Genomic DNA, 24,301 nt, shown 5'->3' on the forward strand with positions numbered 1-24,301 from the left:
TTACCTGAACCCATTTTTAAATCATCCTGAGAGACAAAACAGTGTTTTCGGAAACAGCACATAAACCATGGGAAGATTATACATAAACGTATAACAAAATCAAGTTTAACCATGAACAATTATATGTTTGTTTTGTCACTGTCCATGGCTAAACTTATCTTTGTTATGCGTATACGTATGGTTTATATGCTATTTCGGAAAACACTCTGTCTGCCAGGATGATTTGAAAATGGGTTTAGGTAAACCTACACTAGTCAGCAGTTAAATAAAAAGTAAAACTTGTAACTTTGGCTGTTTTGTATCGAACATTCATCATCACATTCATTAACCAATAAATACAGCATTGGGGACTGGAATGCGATTGTAGGTGAAAGGAGTTGAAGACAAGGTTACGGGAGAATATTGGCATGGTAGTAGGAATGAGAGAGGTGAAATACTAATTGAGTTCCACAACAAATTTCAGCTATTCAGCTGTTCAAGAATTACAAAAGGAGGAGGTATATTTGCAAAAAGGCCTGGAGAGACGCGAAGATTCCATCTGGATTACATGACGGTCAGACAGGTTCCTAAATCGGATATTGGATTGTAAGACGAATCCAGGAGCAGATATAGACACTTCACACTTTAGTAATTTCGAAGAGTAAATTGAAGTTTAAGAGAACCACACGGAAGAATTCATGTGTAAGAAAGTGAGATAATGAAGTACTGAGGAATGATGAGACGCGTCTGAAGGTCACTAAGATAGGATCTTTCGGAAAAATATCACCCACACAATTCCGAAGACTACAAGAGCTGGTAAGTGCGAGAATTATCGCACATTCAGCTTAACAGCTCACGCTGACAAGAATAATATGCAACAGAATGGAAAAGGAAACTGAGGATCTATTATAAGATAATCAGTTCGTCACGGTAAATAATGACAGCCAAACCAGTTGCAGGATAAAGATTTATTAAAATTCTTGACCAATTCTTTTATTAATCTCCATTGCAGGATGTAATTTTAGATATTTTACTTCTGATGAAGGTATATTTATATATACCGAAACCTTGGCCAAGAATTTTACTAAATCATTATCCTGCAACTGTTTTGGCTGTCATCATTTAACGTGAAGAATTTCAACAGTTGCTGTTTCAGCCATGTTTAAAATCTTGAAACAATCAGTTCGGATTTAGGAAAGGTAAAGGCAACAGAGAGAGAGAGAGAGAGAGTTCTGATGTTGCGCTTGATATGAAAGCACAATAAAGAAAAATCAAGACACTTTCACAGGATTTGTCGATCTGGAGAAAGCGTTCGATAATGTTAAACAGTGGAAGATGTGCGAAATTATGAATGGTATACAGGTAAGCTATAGGGAGAGATGTGTTATTATGCAACATGTACATGAGCCAAGAGGGAATAATAAGAGTAGAAGAACGAAGTGCTCGGTTTAAGAATCGGGTAAGACAGGAATATAGTCTTTCGCCCCAACCGTTCAATCTATACATCGAAGAAGCAATGATGAAAAGAGTGGGAATAAATTTCAAGGTGAAAGGAAATCAATGAGAGGATTCGCTGATGATATTGCTATTCTCAGTGAACGTGAAGAATAATTACAGGATCTGCTGAATGGAATGACAGAACATGGGTTGAGAATAAATCAAAGAAAGCCGAATGTAATGAAAAGTAGCAGATATGAGAAGAGCGCGAAAACATCAAAACTGATGGTCAGGAAGTAGATGAAGTCAAGGAATTTTGCTACCTAGGCAGCAAAATAATCAATGACGGACGGAGCAAGGAGGATATAAGAAGCAGACTAACACTGGCAAAAAGGGTTTTTCTGGCCAAGACAAATCTGCTAGTATCAAAACATAAGCCTTAATTTGAAGAAGAAATTTCTGAGAATGTACGTTTGGAGCACATCACATTATGTTATTGAAACACAGACTGTGGAAAAACCTGAACAGAAGAGACTCGAAGCATTTGAGATGTGGTGTTACAGTAGAATGTTGAAAATTAGGTGGATCCCCCAAGAAATGGAATGAGGAGGTTCTGCGCAGAATCGGAGATAAAAGGAATATATGGAAAACTCTGACAAGAACAAAGGACACAGTAGCCGACTTGTGTGGCCGAGCGGTTCTAGGCGCTTCAGTCTGGAACCGAGCGACCGCTACCGTCGCAGGTTCGAATCCAGCCTCGGGCATGGATGTGTGTGATGTCCTTAGGTTAGTTAGGTTTAAGTAGTTCTAGGGGACTGATGACCTCAGATGTTAAGTCTCATAGTGCTCAGAGCCATTTGAACCAAAGGACACAGTAATAGGATAGCTGTTAAGACATCGGGGAATAACTTCCATGATACTAGAGAGAGCTAAGGTGGCAAAACCTGTAGAGGAAAATAGATATTGGAATACATTCAGCAAATAGTTCAAGACATAGGTTGGTGGATACTGCAATAAGTAATACCACAGTAAGCAGTTCAGATGAAGAGGAGTTAGTATCTTTGAAAAGGTCAATCGCAGATGATGGAAAGAAAAACATAGATACCAAGAAGGTAACTACAAAGGAACCGTGGGGAACAAAATAAATACTGATCAACGAAAGAAGGAAGTACAAAAATGTTCCAGGAAATACAGAAATACAGCAATATAAATCACTTAGGAATGAAATAAATACGAAGTGCAGGGAAGGACGGTTCTAGGCGCTACAGTCTGGAACCGCGCGACCGCTACGGTCGCAGGTTCGAATCCTGCCTCGGGCATGGACGTATGTGATGTCCTTAGGTTAGTTAGGTTTAAGTAGTTCTAAGTTCTAGGGGACTGATGACCTCAGAAGTTAAGTCCCATAGTGCTCAGAGCCATTTGAACCATTTTTTTGCAGGGAAGGAAAGGCAAAATGTCTGCATGAAAAATGTGAAGAAATCGAAAAAGAAATGATCGTCGGAAAGACTGAGCGTATAGGAAAGTCAAAATAAACTTCGGAGAAAGTTAAGGCAAAGGTGGTAACATTAAGAGTAAAACGCGAATTCCACTGTTGAATGCAGCGGAGAGGGCGCATAGATGGAAAGAGTACACTGCAGACCTGTAGGAGAGGTGGACTTGTCTTACATCTACATCTACATCTATACTCCGCGAGCCACCTTACGGTGTGTGGCGGAGGGTACTTATTGTACCACTATCTGATCCCCCCTTCCCTGTTCCATTCACGAATTGTGCGTGGGAAGAACGACTGCTTGTAAGTCTCCGTATTTGCTCTAATTTCTCGGATCTTTTCGTTGTGATCATTCCGCGAGATATATGTGGGCGGTAGTAATATGTTGCCCATCTCTTCCCGGAATGTGCTCTCTCGTAATTTCGATAATAAACCTCTCCGTATTGCGTAACGCCTTTCTTGAAGTGTCCGCCACTGGAGCTTGTTCAGCATCTCCGTAACGCTCTCGCGCTGACTAAATGTCCCCATGACGAATCGCGCTGCTTTTCGCTGGATCATGTCTATCTCTTCTATTAATCCAACCTGGTAAGGGTCCCATATTGATGAGCAATACTCAAGAATCGGACGAACAAGCGTTTTGTAAGCTACTTCTTTCGTCGATGAGTCACATTTTCTTAGAATTCTTCCTATGAATCTCAACCTGGCGCCTGCTTTTCCCACTATTTGTTTTATGTGATCATTCCACTTCAGATCGCTCCGGATAGTAACTCCTAAGTATTTTACGGTCGTTACAGCTTCCAATGATTTACCACCTATGGCATAATCGTACTGGAATGGATTTCTGCCCCTATGTATGCGCATTATATTACATTTATCTACGTTTAGGGAAAGCTGCCAGCTGTCGCACCATGCATTAATCCTCTGCAGGTCTTCCTGGAGTACGTACGAGTCTTCTGATGTTGCTACTTTCTTGTAGACAACCGTGTCATCTGCAAATAGCCTCACGGAGCTACCGATGTTGTCAACTAAGTCATTTATGTATATTGTAAACAATAAAGGTCCTATCACGCTTCCTTGCGGTACTCCCGAAATTACCTCTACATCTGCAGATTTTGAACCGTTAAGAATGACATGTTGAGTTCTTTCTTCTAGGAAATCCTGAATCCAATCACAAACCTGGTCCGATATTCCGTAAGCTCGTATTTTTTTCATTAAACGTAAATGCGGAACCGTATCAAATGCCTTCCTGAAGTCCAGGAATACGGCATCAATCTGCTCGCCAGTGTCTACGGCACTGTGAATTTCTTGGGCAAATAGGGCGAGCTGAGTTTCACATGATCTCTGTTTGCGGAATCCATGTTGGTTATGATGAAGGAGATTTGTATTATCTAAGAACGTCATAATACGAGAACACAAAACATGTTCCATTATTCTACAACAGATTGACGTAAGCGAAATAGGCCTATAATTATTCGCATCTGATTTATGACCCTTCTTGAAAATGGGAACGACCTGCGCTTTCTTCCAGTCGCTAGGTACTTTACGTTCTTCCAGCGATCTACGATAAATTGCTGATAGAAAGGGGGCAAGTTCTTTAGCATAATCACTGTAGAATCTTAAGGGTATCTCGTCTGGTCCGGATGCTTTTCCGCTACTAAGTGATAGCAGTTGTTTTTCAATTCCGATGTCGTTTATTTCAATATTTTCCATTTTGGCGTCCGTGCGACGGCTGAAGTCAGGGACCGTGTTACGATTTTCCGCAGTGAAACAGTTTCGGAACACTGAATTCAGTATTTCTGCCTTTCTTCGGTCGTCCTCTGTTTCGGTGCCATCGTGGTCAACGAGTGACTGAATAGGGGATTTAGATCCGCTTACCGATTTTACATATGACCAAAACTTTTTAGGGTTCTTGTTTAGATTGTTTGCCAATGTTTTATGTTCGAATTCGTTGAATGCTTCTCTCATTGCTCTCTTTACGCTCTTTTTCGCTTCGTTCAGCTTTTCCTTATCAGCTATGATTCGACTACTCTTAAACCTATGATGAAGCTTTCTTTGTTTCCGTAGTACCTTTCGTACATGATTGTTATACCACGGTGGATCTTTCCCCTCGCTTTGGACCTTAGTCGGTACGAACTTATCTAAGGCGTACTGGACGATGTTTCTGAATTTTTTCCATTTTTGTTCCACATCCTCTTCCTCAGAAATGAACGTTTGATGGTGGTCACTCAGATATTCTGCGATTTGTGCCCTATCACTCTTGTTAAGCAAATATATTTTCCTTCCTTTCTTGGCATTTCTTATTACACTTGTAGTCATTGATGCAACCACTGACTTATGATCACTGATACCCTCTTCTACATTCACGGAGTCGAAAAGTTCCGGTCTATTTGTTGCTATGAGGTCTAAAACGTTAGCTTCACGAGTTGGTTCTCTAACTATCTGCTCGAAGTAATTCTCGGACAAGGCAGTCAGGATAATGTCACAAGAGTCTCTGTCCCTGGCTCCAGTTCTGATTGTGTGACTATCCCATTCTATACCTGGTAGATTGAAGTCTCCCCCTATTACAATAGTATGATCACGAAACTTCTTCACGACGTTCTGCAGGTTCTCTCTGAGGCGCTCAACTACTACGGTTGCTGATGCAGGTGGTCTATAGAAGCATCCGACTATCATATCTGACCCACCTCTGATACTTAGCTTAACCCAGATTATTTCACATTCGCATTCGCTAATAACTTCACTGGATATTATTGAATTCTTTACTGCTATAAATACTCCTCCACCATTGGCGTTTATCCTATCCTTGCGGTATATATTCCATTCTGTGTCTAGGATTTCGTTACTGTTCACTTCCGGTTTTAACCAACTTTCCGTTCCTAATACTATATGCGCACTATTTCCTTCAATAAGAGATACTAATTCAGGAACCTTGCCCTGGATACTCCTGCAGTTTACCAATATTACGTTAACTTTTCCTGTTTTTGGTCTCTGAGGACGGACGTTCTTTATCAACGATGATAATGTCCTCTCTGGTAAGCCGTCAGGTATTTTATCGTTTCGCCCAAGGGGGGGTCCCTCTAACCTAAAAAACCCCCGTGTGCACGCCACACGTACTCTGCTACCCTAGTAGCTGCTTCCGGTGTGTAGTGCACGCCTGACCTGTCTAGGGGGGCCCTACAGTTCTCCACCCAATAACGGAGGTCGATGAATTTGCAACCATTATAGTCGCAGAGTCGTCTGAGCCTCTGGTTTAGACCCTCCACACGGCTCCAAACCAGAGGACCGCGATCGACTCTGGGCACTATGCTGCAGATATTAAGCTCAGCTTGCACTCCGCGTGCGATGCTGGTTGTCTTCACCAAATCAGCCAGCCGCCGGAAGGGACCAAGGATGGCCTCAGAACCCAAGCGGCAGGCGTCATTCGTTCCGACATGTGCTACTATCTGCAGCTGGTCACACCCAGTGCGTTCAATAGCTGCCGGAAGGGCCTCCTCCACATTACGGACGAGACCCCCCGGCAAGCACACCGAGTGCACACTGGCATTCTTCCCCGACCTACCCGCTATTTTCCTGAGGGGCTCCATAACCCGCCTAACGTTGGAGCTCCCTATAACTAATAGGCCCGCCCTCTGTGACTGTCGGGACCTTGCCGGAGAATCGGCCACTGGCCCAACAGGCGAGGCATCCTGTGGTGGCTCGGAAACGATGTCATCACCACTAGGAAGCACCCCGTACCTGTTGGAAAGGGGTAAGGCAGCTGCCACGCGGCCAGATCCCACCTTCGCCTTTCGGCCAGGCACGCGAGAGCCCACCACTGTCCGCCATTCACCCTGGAGTGATGGCTGACCGGTAAGATGCTCACTGCCGGAAGACGCAGCGACATCAGGGGTTCCATGTGATTCCAAGGCCACCGAAGTAGGCATAGGTCTCACCACAGTTGCCCCAACGCCACTACGAGCCGACGCCTGCGCCTCGAGCTCGATGAGCCTAACAGACAAAGCCTCCACCTGCCCCCGAAGAGTGGCCAATTCTCCTTGCGTCCGCTCACAACAACCACAGTCCCTACACATGACTATGTTTACCCTACCCTATACGGTGACAAATTCCCAAGATAATCTTCTGATGAGCTACTCTGATAATCAAGAAACACTCACTGAAATACGAGACGCGAAAACTACGCTAGGTTTTCCCAGAAAAACTATTTAAAAGCTAAGCGCAGCAAATAAGTACAAAAACGCTTTATACAAACAGTACTCGCTGCTGCTGGTGCTCTCGCTCTGGCTGTCACAAGACAACTGCTGATTCAAGTGACTAGTGGCTAACGGCCGCGAAACAAACAAAGACGGTTTTAGGGCGCTTTCTGTTCTAAACGATCAAGAAAACACTAAGAAATCTAACACGAAAACTACGTAAAGTTTTATCAAGAACTGTTAGTTACTATGCAGAGCAGATAAACACAAATAGAATCCCTTCCTTAGTGGAAGGTCGTAAACAAAATGCAAAATAAACGCTTTATACAAACAGTACTGTGCTGCTGCTGGTGCTCTCGCTCTCGCTGTCACAAGACAACTTATGGAGCGATACAAGAATAAACGGAAGCCGACAGGGAAAATACGGGAGATAAGTACTAGATTCAGAATTTAAAAGAGGAAGACTTAAGATCAAATAAGGCAGAAGGGGTTGATAAAATTCCATGGATTTCTTAAATCGCTGGGGAAAGTGGAACGACCGAGGGCAGCGGCATTTACGTAGAGTGTCAGTGTTAACAGACAAGCAACACTGCGTGAAATAATCGCAGAAATCGACTTTGGACGTGCGACGAAGGTATCCGTTACGACGTTGGGCGAAATATGGTGTTAATGGGCTATGGCAGCAGACAACCGAGGCGAGTGCTTTTTACTAACAGCACGATATCGCCTGCTGCACCTCTCCTGTGGTCGGGTGGTAGCTCCATAATGGTGAGGGCCGCGTTTAAACGCAGTGAACTGCGTCCTTGGTTCAGCTGAAACGATGACTGGAAATGGTTATGTTCAGCTACTTGCAGACCATTTGCAGCCATTCATGGACTTCATGTTCCCAAACAGCAACAGAATTTTTATGAATGACAGTGCGCCATGTCATCGGGCCACAACTGTTCGCAGTTAGTTTGAAGAACACTCTGGACAGTTTGAAGCGAATGCTTTGGCCACCCAGATTGCCCGACATGAATCCCATTGAACTTTTATGGGACATTATAAAGAGGTCAGTTCGTGCAGAACGTCCTGCACTGGTAGGACTTTCAGAATTATGAATGGCTCTGGAGGCAACGTGGCTCAGTATTTCTGCAGAGGGCTTCCGACAACTTGCTGAATCCGTCCACGTCAAGTTGCTGCACTATGCCGCGCAGAAGGAGATCCGACACGATATTAGGTGGTGTGTCACGGCTTTCGTCACCTCGATGTATGAGACGGGCGATATCCATCAGCCGTTCGGAAAAAAAATCATCCACACAATTCCGAAGATTGCAAGTGCGAGGATTATCGCACAATCAGCCTCTCAAGACGAAAAGACAGCAGAATGGAAAATAAAACTGAGGATCTGTTAGAGGACAATCATTTTGGCTGTAGGAAAGGTAAAGGCACCAGAGAGAGACAGTCCTGACATTGCGGTTGGTAATGGAAGCAGGGTTGGAGAATTGTCATCCTGGAAAAAGCGTTCGGCAGTGTAAAATCGTGCAAGATGTTAGAAATTCTGAGACAAAGGGGAGTAAGTTATACGGAAAGGTCGGTAATAAACAATATGTACAACAACCAAGACGGAACTAACTTTGGAAGGATGTAAGACAAGGATGAAGTATTTCGCCCCTACTATTCAATCTGTGCGTCGAAGAAGCAATGATGGAAATAAAAGAAAGGTTCAACAGTGGAATTAAAATTCAAGTGAAAGTATATCAGAGATGACATTTCTATCCTCAGGACAGCGAAGAAGAGTTTGAGGATCTGCTGAATGGAATGAACAGGCTAATGAGTGCAGAATATAGACTGAACGTAAATCTAAGGAAGTATAAGGTAACGAGAAGTTACAGAAATGGGAATAGAGAGAAACTTATCAAAATTGGTAATCACAAATTAGACGAAATGAAGGAATTCTGCTACCTTGGAAGCAAAATAACCCATGATGGCCGAAGCAAGGTGGACTAGCAACAGCGAAGAGGACATCCCTGGCCAAAAGAAGTCCACTAGTAACAAAGATAGACCTTAATTTGAGGAAGAAATTTCTAAGATTAGACGTTTGGAAGCCAGCATTGTTATGTTGTTGAATCACTGAGTGTGGGAAAACCAGAAAAGAAGAAAATAATCGAAGCAGCTGAGATGATGTGTTACCGAAGAACGTTGAAGCTTGGGTTGACTGACAAAGCTAGGAATGAAGTACTCCTTCGTAGAATCGGCGAAGAAAGGAACATATGAAAAACACGGAAAAGAAGAAAGGGCAGGATAATAGGACATGTGTTAGGATATCAGGGGATAATTTTTATAGTATTGGAGGGGGCTGTAGAGGATAAAAACTGTAGAGGAAGACAGAGATTGGAATACATCCAGCAAATAATTGAGAACGTAGGTGCTCTCTACTCTGAGATGAAGAGATTTGCACAGGAGAGACTTTCGTGGCGGGCGGCATCAAACCAGTCAGAAGTCTGATGACAGTTTTTGCCTACAGACTGTAATACTTCTTATTAGATGTTGGTAATTCCAAGTAAAATCGATTCTTACTGCACACGCCACATTAAGCGTAACACGCAAATCTTCTTAATTTCTGTGAAGTCTTTCGTAAGAACGTAAATGTTAAAAAATATAAAAAGTGTCAACAACTCGCTGACATCGCTCGTTGGCGAATGCAATGATGCTGCACTGCCGTGTCATTTGGTAATCGTCTTTAATATTAATGCAGACAGTGTGAAAATGAAAAATGTGTTGAAAGTATTTATTATTTGTAATAATTGTTTTTAAAGTACCAGAAGAGAGGAGTAAAATTATTCGACAACTGACAGAACATCTGAAAAGCCTTGTGTCTGTATATGTTAGTTTTCTTTACGTATGTATGTAATTTATTGAGTCCCATCAAATGTAATTTTACGTATCAGAAACGGAGAATGTACTTCCATAACTGAAAGCATAATTTATAATTTTAAAAAATTAAAAATATTTTCAGGAAGACTCAATATCAACATTGGTCATAAAATTACAACTGGATCCTTCTCTCGACCAGCAGGCTCACCTGACGTGAGGAATTCTGGTCCTATGTGAAGGCAGTTAGTGGCATGAAAGTTAGTCTTCAGTCCCTAACCGAAGTGACAGGAATTAAAACTGAAGGTAGCAAAAGAAAAGCGGCAATGTTTAACTACGTTTCCAAATGTTTCTGTACAAAGGAAACCCCAAGATTATTGCCCTAACTTAATTCTCGTGCTACTGAAAAGACGAGTGACACAGATATTAGTGTCAGTGGCATTGAAAAACAGCTGAAATCGTTAAAATTTAACGAAGCTCCATGGCCTATGGAATCCATCTGAGATTCTATACTGACTTTGCGGCTGAGTTAGGTGCTCTCTTAAATGTAACTCTCGAACAAACAACCGCGCCCAGTGGTTGAAGGGAGCACATGTCACACCCTTCTAAATTAGGGGTATCAGAAATGATCCACAAAACTTCCATCCAGTATACACTTGACATCCATTTGCTGCAGAATACTAGAAGATATTCTAGCTGAAACGTAATGAAGTATCTTGAACAGAATTATCTTCTACAGGCCTACCAGCATGGATTCCGAAATCATACATAATTTAAAACCCAACTTGTACTTTTATCACATGAGATACTTAAAGATATGGATGAAGGCAGTGAAGTAGATGCAGCATTCCTCGATTTCCGGAAAATATTTCATTTAGTACCACGTCGACACTTATTATCAAAAGTTCGATCGTCTGGGGTATCAAGCGAAATTTATGACTAGACTGGGGATTCTTTGATAGGGAGAACGCAGCATGTTATCTTTGATGGATGATGATGATATTTGGTTTGTGGGGAGCTCAACTGCGCAGTCATCAGCGCCCGTAAAAAGTCCTAGTTTTGACGCAGTCCAATTTTTACACAATGCTATCTCGCCACTGTCACGATTGATGATGATGATGAGGAGGATGAAATGACGAGGACAACATAAACGCCCAGTCCCCGACCGGGAATCGAACCCGGGACTCCGTGATCTTCGATGGAGAGTCATCGGCAGATGGAGAAGTAACTTCGGGTGTGTCCCAGGGACTTTGCTGATAATGTCATACATTAATGTCCTTGCGGACAATATTAATAATAGCTTCAGACTTTTTGCAGACGATGCAGTTGTCTTTAAAGAAAGAAATTGCGCAAATCTCAGTTAGACCATAACAAGATTTCAATGTGATGGAAAGATTGAAAGCTTGCTTTAAAGGTTCAGTAATCTAAAACTGTGCACTTCACAAAACAAACAAAAAAGTAGTATCCTATGATTACAGTATCAATGAGTCTGAGTTGGAATCGAACAACTCATACAAACGCAACCTATCCTGGACTAATGGTCAAGTGTGTGGGACTTATACCAAATAGGACTAACAGGCAATATTGAACGAATACGAAGAAGGGCAGCACGAATGGTCACAAGTCTGTTCGACCCATGGGAGGGAGTCACGAAGAAGCTGAAAGAACTGACTGGAAGACGCCTGAAGAAAGATTGCGTCTATCTCATGTAAATCTTCTTCGAAAGTTTCTAGAACCAACTTCAAGTGATGAATATCACACAGGGATAGCAGAGAAAAGATTAGAATAATTACAACACGCTCAGAGGCAACTAGGAACTCATATATCCCGCTCTCCATACGTGAATTTGGGGAGAAAGCCCTAACACCTGTTACAGTGCGGCGTACCCTAAGCTGTGTATTTCACAGTCGGTTGCGGATTGCATCTCCATAGCAATATCTAACAAGTCGAAAACGTGTTGTACTGGTGTGATTATACATTAAGAAGATTTGTTTCAATGACGAAAAATTTATTGTAGTTACCTGACATTGTCAATACAGAGACATAGTTTATTTATTTTAATGAATGTTGATTTTTTGTAAAATCTTTATTAGCCACGATCGCATATAGGAAATCTGATAACTAGATTCGACCATTACTCGTAATCTTCAGATCAAGATATACACAGTAGTGTCCAAGATAAGAGGACTATTTGTCAACTGCCAGCTTCGAAAAAAATGGCTCTGAGCACTATGGGACTTAACATCTGAAGTCATCAGTCACCTAGAACTTAGAACTACTTAAACCTAACTAACCTAAGAACATCACACACATCCATGCCTGAGGCAGGATTCGAACTGCGACCGTCGCGGTCGCGCGGTTCCAGGCTGAAGTACAGACAAGTACTCTTGTCGTGCTTAGAAAGTAGTGTTGTAAAACTGTCATAAGCTACAGTAGACTGTCGCGAGTTAATGTAGAGTACTGCAGTTTTCCTAGTAGCGCTGGTCAGTTACGATCGTACCTGCGTTACGTGTATGTTGTGTGTGTTGCATATCTTTCAAGCGTTACCTCACAATGATGGCTTTTTTTTTTTTTTTGCAAATGCGCTCACTGTTTTATTACATTTCCCTGAAAATCGGCGGTGGTGAAACGTCTAGAAATTGAGTGAGGGCCAGGTAACTTAAGGAATATTTTCGTTCTGTCTGTTACTTGAAAGTAAATCGCATTTAAAGCAAAATAAAAATTGTAAATATTTAATTCAGGTTCTATTCGAAAATTGTTGACTTGTTACGCGAAACAGAGGGATGTTGTGGTAAAAATAAAGAACCCTACAGAAATTGATGACTGCTCAACAAAAAAGGCAAAATAAAAAAAGCACAAAACAAAAGTATATCAAACATCGCTTCAGTGCTCCGTCAAACATCTTTTTAGAGATGGTCGTGGGACTCGACTGTTCGATACAGGATGTCAGATTAAACACCTTTCAGTCATCTAGTTTCCAAATTTATTTTATTTGGCTACGCCGTCGTCAGGCCCCTGATCGACGTGCAGGGTGATTCTAGCTCAGTTGTGAACAAAACAGGGGCCAACAATACTGGTATTAGTAGATTTTTGGAAATGCGACCACTTCAGCCGTCATCAGTCGGCAGATGGCTGAAAGGTGTTTGGCATCCTGTGCTCTAAACATGTTCTTGTCATTCATAGACAACTTTCATATCTATCAACTATAAGAGGGAACTCTCAAGTTTGACTATGATGAACATTTTCTTGAGTGTAAAATAACAAAAACAACTGCAAATAGTTGTGCATATAATGTGTAATTTCAACAAAAGTAATTGCTTTGGTTAGATAAAGGCGCAGAAGTTAGGCGATCAACTGATTCTTATTGCTTATAAAATGCCGTTTGTATACTGGAAGGACATAAAATACACAATGGACTAAAACCGAATGATGTGTGGTTCTAATTGTGTGCAAAACAAACAACCAAAGAAAAAAAAACGAATAGTCGTTGGCTCCTAGTTTCTCTCTTAAACACTCATTTACGTTTCTTTCCCTACCAATACTATCGGTAATCCTACAGTTTATTACGTCGTTTATGTAGTGTACCGAAATTACCGAACCGCAGGTTTGATAGAGCTGAACTCTAATAGGAAGTGACATTTACAACAACCACACTGCATGGTACTAGTCAAAGTTTCCATGAGGTGGTCGTACACAAACTGAGGATGGCTAGTAACGGTCGAAGCTAGTTTTAGATTATATTAGATTAGATTTTCTTTCATTCCAATTGATCCGTAGTGAGGAGGTCCTCCAGGTGTAGAACATGTCAGAAAAACGAAAATGTTCAAATGTGTGTGAATTCTTTAGGGACCAAACTGCCGAGGTCATCGGTACCTAGACTTGCACACTACTTAAACTAACTTAACCTAACTTATGCGAAGAACAACACACAGTCATACCCAACGGAGGACTCGGACCTCCAGCGGGAGGGGCCGTGCAGTCCGTGACATGCCGCCCTAAACCTCGCGGTCACACTACGCAGCGGTAGTTTTCAGTTCTCCTGTGTGTCATTGTTGCTAATCGAAATTAAAAACACTCAATATTCGGTGAAAAAAATCACTGACAGTAGTAACAAGTAGCCTCGTTTCTCTTCGATATCGAGTGTCCATAATGTGTCTCTGTCATCGATGATGCGATGTGTTTAAGACTGCAGTATCGATATTGAAACATATTACACTACTGGCCATTAAAATTGCTACACCACGAAGATGACATGCTACAGAGGCGAAATTTAACCGAAAGGAAAAAGATGCTGTGATATGCAAGTAATTAGCTTTTCAGAGCATTCACACAAGGTTGGCGCCGGTGGCGACACCTACAACGTGCTGACATGAGGAGTGTTTCCAACAGATTTCTCATACACAAACAGCAGTTGACCGGCGTTGCAGGGTGAAACGTTGTTGTGGTGCCTCGTGTAAGGAGGAGAAATGCGCGTACCATCATGTTACTGACTTTGATAAAGGTCGGATTGTAGCCTATCGCGATTGCAGTTTATCGTATCGCGACACTGCTGCGCGCGTTAGTCGAGATCCAATAACTGTTAGCAGGGGGAATCGGTGGGCTCAGGAGGGTAATACGGAACGCCGTGCTGTATCCCAACGGTCTCGTATCACCAGCAGTCGAGATGACAAGTCATCTTATCCGCATGGCTGTAACGAATCGTGCAGCCACGTCTCGATCCCTGAGTCAACAGATGGGGACATTTGCAAGACAACAATCATCTGCACGAACAGTTGGACGACGTTTGCAGCAGCATGGACTATCAGCTCGGAGACCATGGCTGCGGTTACCCTTGACGCTGCATCACAGACAGGAGCGCCTGCGATGGTGTACTCAACGACGAACCTGGGTGCCCGAATGGCAAAACGTCATTTTTTCGGATGAATCCAGGTTCTGTGTACAGCATCATGATGGTCGCATCCGTGTTTGGCGACATCGCGGTGAACGCACATTGGAAGCGTGTATTCGTTATCGTCATACTGGCGTATCACCCTGCTTGATGTTGCCATTGGTTACACGTCTCTGTCACCTATTATTCGCATTGACGGCACTTTGAACAGTAGACGTTACATGCCAGATGTGTTACGACCCGTGGCTCTACCCTTCATTCGATCCCTGTGAAAACCCTACATTTCAGCAGGATAATGCACGACCGCATGTTGCAGGTCATGTACGGGTCTTTCTGGATACAGAAAATATTCGACTGCTGTCCTGGCCAACACATTCTCCAGATCTCACACCAACTGAAAACGTCTGGTCAATGGTGGCCGAGCAACTGGCTCCTCACAATACGCCAGTCACTACTCTTGATGAACTGTGGTATCGTGTTGAAGCTGCACCTGTGTACCTGTACACGTCAACCAAGCTCTGTTTGACTCAATGCCGACGCGTATCAAGGCCGTTATTAAGGCCAGAGGTGGTTGTTCTGGGTACTGATTTCTTAGGATCTATGCATCCAAATTGCGTGAAAATGTAATCATATGTCAGTTCTAGTATAATATATTTGTCCAATGAATCTGCGTCTGCATTTCTTCTTGGTGTAGCAATTTTAATGGCCAGTAGTGTATAAGCTTTCAAGATCGATATATTGTAATCGATTATCATCGAACATTTCCACTCCTGCGTGGCCAGTAGTACTGTAGTGTAGATGGGCGTGGGCGGCGACTGACCTGAGGCACCATGCTGAGGATGGCGGCGGTGGAGTCGTTGGCGTCCGCGGCGGCGGCGGCGGCGTCTGGCGCGGCGTGTCGGGCGCTGCCCAGGCTGGCGACGTGCAGCTGCAGCCAGACGAACGTGACGAGGAACAGGAAGACGGCGGTGCGCACGCACGACGCCGTCCGCCGCCGGCCGATCGCGGGCGCCGCCATGGACACGCGCAGCCCGCGGCCCGCTGCAACCACACCGCACAAACTGGCCCTCACTGCCTGCCTCCGTCACACCACCTCACGCAAATCACTAGCTATGCCAATCACAGAAGCCAGCACACAAAAGTTAGTAAACACAGAAGCAAGACATCTGCTATAATCTATACAGGCTGTTACAAAAAGGTACTGCCAAACTTTCAGGAAACATTCCTCACACACAAATAAAGAAAAGATGTTATGTGGACATGTGTCCGGAAACGCTTACTTTCCATGTTAGAGCTCATTTTATTACTTCTCTTCCAATAACATTTATCATGGAACTGAAACACACAGCAACAGAAAGTACCAGCGTGACTTCAAACAGTTTGTTACAGGAAAACGTACCGCGCCGCGGCTATTGCCCCGTGCTAATCCATACATCACATGGGCATCTGCCAACTCCGCATTTGTAAACATTGCACTGACTGCAAAACCACGTTCGTGATGAATAGCCGTAGCGCGGAACGTTTGTATCGAGACAGATTTCCAGAACGAAGGTGTCCCGACAGGAAGACGTTCGAAGCAATTGATCGGCGTCTTAGTGAGCACGGAACATTCCAGCCTATGACTCGCGACTGGGGAAGACCTAGAACGACGAGGACACCTGCAATGGACGAGGCAATTCTTCGTGCAGTTGACGATAACCCTAATGTCTGCGTCAGAGAAGTTGCTGCTGTACAACGTAACGTTGACCACGTCACTGTATGGACAGTGCTACGGGAGAACCAGTTGTTTCCGTACCATGTACAGCGTGTGCAGGCACTATCAGCAGCTGATTGGCCTCCACGGGTACACTTCTGCGAATGGTTCATCCAACAATGTGTCAATCCTCATTTCAGTGCAAATGTTCTCTTTACGGATGAGGCTTATTCCAAGGTGATCAAATTGTAAATTTTCACAATCAACATGTGTGGGCTGACGAGAATCCGCACGCAATTGTGCAATCACGTCATCAACACAGATTTTCTGTGAACTTTTGGGCAGGCATTGTTGGTGATGTCTTGATTGGGCCCCATGTTCTTCCACCTACGCTCAATGGAGCACGTTATCATGATTTCATACGGGATATTCTACCTGTGCTGCTAGAACATGTGCCTTTACCAGTACGACACAACATGTGGTTCATGAACGATGGAGCTCCTGCACATTTCAGTCGAAGTGTTCGTACGCTTCTCAACGACAGATTCGGTGACCGATGGATTGGTAGAGGCGGACCAATTCCCTGGCCTCCACGCTCTCCTGACCTCACCCCTCTTGATTTTCATTTATGGGGGTATTTGAAAGCTCTTGTGTACGCAACCCCGGTACCAAATGTACAGACTCTTCGTGCTCGTATTGTGGACGGCTGTGATACAATACGCCATTCTCCAGGGCTGCATCAGCGCATCAGGGATTCCATGCGACGGAGGGTGGATGCATGTATCCTCGCTAACGGAGGACATTCTCAACATTTACTGTAACAAAGTGTTTGAAGTCACGCTGGTACGTTCTGTTGCTGTGTGTTTCCATTCCATGATTAATGTGATTTGAAGAGAAGTAATAAAATGAGCTCTAACATGGAAAGTAAGCGTTTACGGACACATGTCCATCCGGACACATGTCCACATAACATATTTTCTTTCTTTGTGTGTGAGGAATGTTTGCTGAAAGTTTGGCCGTATCTTTTTGTAACACCCTGTGTAGATACGAGGGACGTTAAGTTTTTCTTACAGCCGTTAATATACCGGGTGATCAAAAAGTCAGTAAATATTTGAAAATTGAATAAATCACGGAATAATGTAGATAGAGAGGTACAAATTGACACACATGCTTGGAATGACATGGGGTTTTATTAGAGCCAAAAGAATACAAAAGTTCAAAAAAAATGTCCGACAGATGGCGCTTCATCTGATCAGAATAGCAATAACTAACATAACAAAGTAAGGAAAAGCAAAGATGATGTTCTTTACAGGAAATCTCAGTATGTCCACCATCATTCCTCAACAATAGCTGTAGTCGAAGAATAATGTTGTGAACAGCGCTGTAAAGCATGTCCGGAGTTATGGTGAGGCACTGGCGTCGGACGTTGTCTTTCAGCATCCCTAGAGATGTAACTCTTCAGGTTTTCCCGGTGATGACATCTGGGGCTGTCGGGTGTTCTGACGGATATCAGCGTCGTACTTGCACGATATTTCGGTCACGTAGCTCGTGACCTTCATCAGGTGCGACCTGAGACAGTCTCAGGTCGCACCCGATGAAGGTCACGAGCGACGTGACCGAAATATCGTGCAAGTACGACGCTGATATCCGTCAGAACACCGACAACCCAAGATGTCGTCCCTAGAGATGTAGGTCGATCACGATACACTTGCGACTGCAGGTAACCCCAAAGCCAATAATCGCACGAACTGTGGTCTGGGGACCTGGGAGGCCAAGCGTGACGAAACTGGCGGCTGAGCACTCGATCATCACCAAACGACAGGTGCAAGAGATCTTTCACGCGTCTAGCAATATGGGGTGGAGAGCCATCCTGCATAAACATCGTACGTTCCAACAGGTGTTCATCAGCCAGGCTGGGGATAACGCAATTCTGTAACATATCGGCCGGCTGGAGTGGCCGTGCGGTTCTGGGCGCTACAGTCTGGAACCGAGCGACCGCTACGGTCGCAGGTTCGAATCCTGCCTCGGGCATGGATGTGTGTAATGTCCTTAGGTTAGTGAGGTTTAATTAGTTCTCAGTTCTAGGCGACTGATGACCTCAGAAGTTAAGTCGCATAGTGCTCAGAGCCATTTGATCCATTTGTAACATATCGGCGTACCTCTCACCCGTCACGGTAGCAGTTACAAAACCAGAATCACGCATTTCCTCGAAGAAAAAAGGCCCGGTAACGGCAGATGTGGTAAATCCAACCCATACCGTGACTTTCTCGTTGTGCAATGGAGTTTCCACGACAGTTCTAGGATTTTCGGTAGCGCAAATTCTGCAGTTGTGGGCATTGACAGAGCCTTGGAGCGTGAAATGAGCTTCGTCGGTCCACAACACGTTACTCAACCTATCGTCATCTTCACCATCTTCTGAAATGGCCACACCGCAAATGCCCTCCGCTTCACTAAATCGCCAGGTAACAGTTCATGATGCCGATGGATTTTGTACGGATAGCATCGGAGGGTACACCTAATTGCCAACCAAACAGTAGTGTATGGAATGCCGGTGCGATGTGCGACTGCACGAGCGCTGACTTCCCCGTGCATAGACGAACCCGCTACAGTCTGCATTTCTTCCTGAACTGTCTCACCAGCATTACGCCTTGTGCTCGGTCGGCCACTACGGGGTCTATCGTCTAAACAATCCTTGGCTTCGAACTTCGAAATCATTCTCGCCACAGCTGCATTTGTCAACGGACCTTTACCCGTTCGAATCCCCTTCCTATGGCGATTGGGTTGTAACGCTGAACTAGCACATTCCCCATTCTGATAATACAGCTTCACTAAAAGCGCCTTTTTAGGTAACGTCAACATGCTGCGACTGCTGGCGCATCTGATTCTCTCTCTCATTACAGCTCCTTTTATACACGATTGTCATGCGCAATCACTGACGTTTTGCTGTCCAGCGCCATCTGTCAGACATTTTGTAAACTTTTTTTTGTTCTAATAAAACCCCTTGTCATTCCAAGAATGTGTGTCAATTTTTACCTCTCTGTGTACATTATTCCGTGGTTTATTAAGTTTTCAAATTTATACTGACTTTTTGATCATCCGGTACATACACTGTGCGATCACTAGTATCCGGACACTCTTACGTAATGTGGAACTGACCACTAGATGTCACGAGAGGTGGACCCGCCAGTATAAAAGAAATGTGGGGAGTATTGTGTTGTCAGTAAAGAAGCAATTACAGCAGATTGGGTCCATGAGGAGAGCTCAGTGACTTTGAACATGGACTAGTCTCCAACAAATCCGTCAGGGGCATTTCAGTCCTTCAGAAGCTGTCCACGTTGAATGTTGGTGACGTGATGGTGTAGTGGAAACGCGAAGGAAGAATCACGGCTACACCGAGACTAAGCAGACCTCATGTACCAAAGGACAGGTGCCGTCGCCGACTGCGAGGGATGGCTGTAAGAAACTCTGTACATTAAATTGGACGCCACTTGGGCGACTTACGTGTCCCTATCCTACCCCAGTTATCCAACCGAGAAAGAGGACCTGCAGTTTAATGTAGAATCCGAACAAGGTGCTATTTCTGGCGACTCCTCATACCGTTGAGAGACGAAGGCTAGGTTAAAACGAACCCGTGGTCTGATCGAGATTCGAGCACACGATTTCTCGGTTTGCAGGTGATTTATTGCTGGACCACCAGGCCTTATATATATAATTACGAGTAGTTCGACTATAGGTTTTGATCAGCGAGTTTGCAAGTGTCAAATGTGGGGCATATGTGGCCGTATCTCTTGGCGGCCAATTTTAGAGATACATCACATGAATTCGCAATTACGATTAGGGACTACTATCAGCTGTAGCACACCCATTTGTGGGTGTTGCTGCAGCGTATATGCAATCCAGCACGAGTGAGTTCCGGGTATATAAGCACCGACATGTAGGCAAGGGATTAGTGTGGCGTTCGAACGGAAACTTTTTACTCGCCTCTCATATTATCTACTATGGATGAATTGTTGGGTTTTTAATTTATTACTCATGCCATAACTTTCTTTCTCTGTTATTATTTCACAGAAATGCCAGTCAAATAATAGACTTTTGCGTAAAACTTCTAACGTTCTTTTTCTTTAACTATTTCGAATGGTGAAGCTGTTTTTTTTAGTCAAACACACATCTTTACTTTTTAACGGGATTTTGAATACAATTGATAGATTGCTGACAAAGCCAAAAATTCTCTTCCAAATAGTCAAATGAACAGTTTATATAGCGCCAAAATATGGCATTTACCAGAACAGTTACAAGACAATACTTAAAATTCCAATAATGAATTAATCCAATGTCGAACATTTATTGTGCGATCAGTTAACAAAAAGGCATACTCGTTCTATAACTTGTTGACCAGTAAGTTGACTTCTTTTCATCAGAAACAATATCACTCAAAAACGATATCAATCTTTCAGAAGCCACAGAATGCCCTACCAAACATTTTTTAAAATTGTTTCTAAAACCAAACACTTTAGTACCACTGCTACGACAGATAATTGATACATCGGTTTAAATAGTGTTATCAGTAAGAAAGGGAAAATGTCTGTTATAACTGACAAGGGGAAGGCCTCAGACACGGCCAACCGATTCGGCTCAAATTTGGCAGGTCGCTTGTGTACAACCAACAACGAAGGAATCTAAGGTATTTTGGGTCAACACCCCCGCAATTTTGAGAAAATCACCCCTAAAGGTTATGACGAGCAATCGACTCAACATTGGAGGGATCGACAGATAACTGTAAATAGAGCATTTTTCCTCATCAGGTATGGGGTCCGCAAACGCATACTTTTCCAGAAATCGAGGTAAGAAACTTTTACAACTGCCGCTACTGTACCCACCTAGTAAACACTTTTTGCCGACAGCACCGATAGCGCAACGGCGAAAGTAACTGGCTGGGAATCGGAGAACCCGGTTTCGAATCTCGAAGAAACCTAGCGGATGTTATTCTTTTCGTTTGTATTTTTCCCTATCTCAATTGATAGGGATAGGAGGGTTAATAAGGTAAGTAAATCAATAAGGAATGATAATAATAAGGTAGGCAAATAAATTTCTCAAACCTTTTGTGATAGTAAACAACTAAAATGTTACTCCGGGTCACTTTACGAGGGCTCTTCCAGTCACTGTTACATGTCCTCACTTTTCTTCAAACAACTAGATGGATGGTACTTGTCATATAAACATTCGAAACAAATATACCCACGGCACCAAGAACATCTAATGATTGCATTCTTTCGACAGCTACACTGTTCCTTCTGAAAAGTGCACGAAAAACAAACTTGGTTTACATTTAAAAATGTCTTTTTTTTGGGAATTAATTTTGAGGCATACGACGCATACAATATCATTGTCTGAAAAATCGATGCTGAAAGTTGGTTATGAATTATGCTGTGAATAGTTATTGCATCCTTGCGCTTGTGCAATTCCCGCTTGGTTTCCAGAAGCACACTGCAATTCTGAAGCCTAGAAATAGAGTTTTTAACCTGGCGATAGAAATAAACACCACACGGCTGGCACACAGGTGTGCAGTTTGGCGGTATTACGTTTGCTGTGCACGTCGGCTGACCCTCGCCATCTATACAAATTGTGTCAAATATTGTAGTATTAATTTTCCCACTCCGGAAATCCAATATTAGACAAAACTTGTTATCAGAAGAGTATGGTTTTAAAACAGTCTCAAGAAATGTTCTGTAAATCGCATTCGTCAGTTTCCCGGATTTGAAGCATGTAATGTAAACATTTTACAACAAGTCGGTTAAACGATTGACCTCTTCTATAACCCGAGGAGAAAATGTAACATTCGTTTCTCGTAAACACAGGAAAATCTTAGGCAAAACTTTTCCAGAGTCTGTGATGCCAAATTGCGCCGTGTACGAATGTGTTAGTTTGTTTTTACTACCAACTGCGACAAGGGTTCGTTTTTCTCCCTTATGCGATAACGTGCGTCGAATGTTCACCCGATACTCGCATCCTGTTTGATCGGTGTTGATCACGTAATCGCGATTAAAACTGGTCATCAGTGACGCCGTTTGCGTGCTGAAAAGAGCCGTCAGTTTCTGTATATCCTCTATATTTTGTACCTCCTTATGAGAGACGTATTTAGTGACGTGCGGCGTAACTTCCCGCTTGCCATCGTCTGTGACAGGCTCCCAACTATACAGGGTGTCACAAAAAGATACGGCCAAACTTTCAGGAAACATTCCTCACACACAAATAAAGAAAATATGTTATGTGGACATGTGTCCGGAAACGCTTAATTTCCATGTTAGAGCTCATTTTAGTTTCGTCAGTATGTACTGCCTCGATTCACCGCCAGTTGGCCCAATTGAAGAGCAATGTTGACTTCGGTGCTTGTGTTGACATGCGACTCATTGCTCTACAGTACTAGCATCAAGCACATCAGTACGTAGCATCAACAGGTTAGTGTTCATCACGAACGTGGTTTGGCAGTCAGTGCAATGTTTACAAATGCGGAGTTGGCAGATGCCCATTTGATGTATGGATTAGCGCGGGGCAATAGCCGTGGCGCGGTACGTTTGTATCGAGACAGATTTCCAGAACGAAGGTGACCCGACAGGAAGACGTTCGAAGCAATTGATCGGCGTCTTAGGGAGCACGGAATATTCCAGCCTATGACTCGCGACTGGGGAAGACCTAGAACGACGAGGACACCTACAATGGACGAGGCAATTCTTCGTGCAGTTGACGATAACCCTAATGTCTGCGTCAGAGAAGTTGCTGCTGTACAAGGTAACGTTGACCATGTCACTGTATGGAGAGTGCTACGGGAGAACCAGTTGTTTTCGTACCATGTACAGCGTGTGCAGGCACTATCAGCAGCTGATTGGCCTCCACGGGTACACTTCTGCGAATGGTTCATCCAACAATGTGTCAATCCTCATTTACGGATGAGGCTTATTCCAAGGTGGTCAAATTGTAAATTTTCACAATCAACATGTGTGGGCTGACGAGAATCCGCACGCAATTGTGCAATCACGTCATCAACACAGATTTTCTGTGAACTTTTGGGCAGGCATTGTTGGTGATGTCTTGATTGGGCCCATGTTCTTCCATCTACGCTCAATGGAGCACGTTATCATGATTTCATACGGGGTACTCTACCTGTGCTGCTAGAACATGTGCCTTTACAAGTACGACACAACATGTGGTTCACGAACGATGGAGCTCCTGCACATTTCAGTCGATGTGTTCGTACGCTTCTCAACAACATATTCGGTGACCGATGGATTGGTAGAGGCGGACCAATTCCATGGCCTCCACGCTCTCCTGACCTCAACCCTCTTGACTTTCATTTATGGGGGTATTTGAAAGCTCTTGTGTACGCAACTCCGGTACCAAATGTACAGACTCTTCGTGCTCGTATTGTGGACGGCTGTGATACAATACGCCATTCTCCAGGGCTGCAACAGCGCATCAGGGATTCCATGAGACTGAAGGTGGATGCATGTATCCTCGCTAACGGAGGACATTTTGAACATTCCCTGTAACAAAGTGTTTGAAGTCACGTTCTGTTGCTGTGTGTTTCCATTCCATGATTAATGCGATTTGAAGAGAAGTAATAAAATGAGTTCTAACATGGAAAGTAAGCGTTTCCGGACACATGTCCTCATAACATATTTTTTTTCTTTGTGTGTGAGGAATGTTTCCTGAACGTTTGGCCGTACCTTTTTGTAACAACTTGTATATTACAGCGCTAGGCGAAGGGTGCACATGCT

General features: G+C 43.6%; 1 protein-coding gene across 2 annotated transcripts in view; it reads right to left on the bottom strand.

Annotated features, from left to right (window-relative positions):
• Positions 1 to 24,301, bottom strand: part of LOC126187302 (alpha-1,6-mannosyl-glycoprotein 2-beta-N-acetylglucosaminyltransferase) — a 455,066-nt gene that overhangs the window by 106,390 nt on the left and 324,375 nt on the right. For both annotated transcript variants that reach the window (XM_049928295.1, XM_049928294.1), the window contains exon 2: positions 15,657 to 15,877. In XM_049928295.1, coding sequence (XP_049784252.1) covers positions 15,657 to 15,854 — 198 coding nt within the window. In that variant the 5' untranslated portion in view covers positions 15,855 to 15,877. The remainder of the gene's footprint in view (positions 1 to 15,656; positions 15,878 to 24,301) is intronic.

Source organism: Schistocerca cancellata, chromosome 5 (assembly GCF_023864275.1).
Source record: "Schistocerca cancellata isolate TAMUIC-IGC-003103 chromosome 5, iqSchCanc2.1, whole genome shotgun sequence".
Classification (NCBI taxonomy): domain Eukaryota; kingdom Metazoa; phylum Arthropoda; class Insecta; order Orthoptera; family Acrididae; genus Schistocerca; species Schistocerca cancellata.